The sequence below is a fragment of the Lottia gigantea genome, assembly GCF_000327385.1.
Source record: "Lottia gigantea unplaced genomic scaffold LOTGIsca_6766, whole genome shotgun sequence".
NCBI lineage: Eukaryota > Metazoa > Mollusca > Gastropoda > Lottiidae > Lottia > Lottia gigantea.
In genome coordinates, this window is record NW_008710304.1 from 1 (window position 1) to 1,786 (window position 1,786).

General features: G+C 32.1%; 1 protein-coding gene across 1 annotated transcript; it reads left to right on the plus strand.

Moving 5' to 3' along the window:
• Positions 1 to 249: 249 nt before the first annotated feature.
• LOTGIDRAFT_148211 (hypothetical protein) lies at positions 250 to 1,777 on the plus strand (the record flags this gene model as incomplete). The annotated part of the gene is made up of 2 exons (XM_009065111.1): positions 250 to 331; positions 1,695 to 1,777. Coding segments are annotated over 2 exons (165 nt in total), but the record flags the coding sequence as incomplete, so codon positions are not given.
• Positions 1,778 to 1,786: the final 9 nt, after the last annotated feature.

Here is a 1,786-nt window from a genome sequence, read left to right on the forward strand (position 1 = left end):
ATATAATGTTATTAACTTACCTAGATTTTTATGATTCCAGACTCTCGTAATGAAGATTACACAATATAGTGATTATCACACTGTAACAACCTCTGTCCATGTCGTTTATCAGCAATATTACAATTTATATATACAGTGCACTGTTATTGCTCAATTCTTTTCTACGGAAGACTTCATTGGCCATCGTTACATTATAGTGACTCGAAAAACCCCAACTAACTGAAAAGTTTGAGTAAGTAACTGTAAAGTTATGGAGTCGAATGTTCGAGTTACTGGGTCGAATGTTCGAGTTACTTAGTCGCTTGTTCGAGTTATTGTGTCGATTTCTCAAGTTACTAATCTCAGATATTTCAATTAACAAATTAAAATATTGCATATTGCCTCTTTAATTTTGCTTATTCAATATATATATTCCTTTATATCTCTGGTTTTAGCGTCACCCGAAGATACCTTCAAACACCACAGGTGATGCCAGAGAAGTCATATCATAAAGTTTCAGAGTAATTGTTAAATCACAATGGGAATGGTGATTGCTAACAAATTATTTTTTTGCTATTTTTTGGTTCAAACATATTGTCAATATCTATATTCACATATATATTATAAACATGTATAGTCAAATATTCTCTTGTGTGAAAAAAAAAATTTCGCTCTGAATTTTGTATCGATATAGATGATTATTATAGTGATGGGCGTGTCAGTTACTCCACTGTCCTTGTAATATAATGTTATTAACTTACCTAGTTTTTATGATTCCAGACTCTCGTAATGAAGATTACACAATATAGTGATTATCACACTGTAACAACCTCTGTCCATGTCGTTTATCAGCAATATTACAATTTATATATACAGTGCACTGTTATTGCTCAATTCTTTTCTACGGAAGACTTCATTGGCCATCGTTACATTATAGTGACTCGAAAAACCCCAACTAACTGAAAAGTTTGAGTAAGTAACTGTAAAGTTATGGAGTCGAATGTTCGAGTTACTGGGTCGAATGTTCGAGTTACTTAGTCGCTTGTTCGAGTTATTGTGTCGATTTCTCAAGTTACTAATCTCAGATATTTCAATTAACAAATTAAAATATTGCATATTGCCTCTTTAATTTTGCTTATTCAATATATATATTCCTTTATATCTCTGGTTTTAGCGTCACCCGAAGATACCTTCAAACACCACAGGTGATGCCAGAGAAGTCATATCATAAAGTTTCAGAGTAATTGTTAAATCACAATGGGAATGGTGATTGCTAACAAATTATTTTTTTGCTATTTTTTGGTTCAAACATATTGTCAATATCTATATTCACATATATATTATAAACATGTATAGTCAAATATTCTCTTGTGTGAAAAAAAAAATTTCGCTCTGAATTTTGTATCGATATAGATGATTATTATAGTGATGGGCGTGTCAGTTACTCCACTGTCCTTGTAATATAATGTTATTAACTTACCTAGTTTTTATGATTCCAGACTCTCGTAATGAAGATTACACAATATAGTGATTATCACACTGTAACAACCTCTGTCCATGTCGTTTATCAGCAATATTACAATTTATATATACAGTGCACTGTTATTGCTCAATTCTTTTCTACGGAAGACTTCATTGGCCATCGTTACATTATAGTGACTCGAAAAACCCCAACTAACTGAAAAGTTTGAGTAAGTAACTGTAAAGTTATGGAGTCGAATGTTCGAGTTACTGGGTCGAATGTTCGAGTTACTTAGTCGCTTGTTCGAGTTATTGTGTCGATTTCTCAAGTTACTAAATCGTTGTC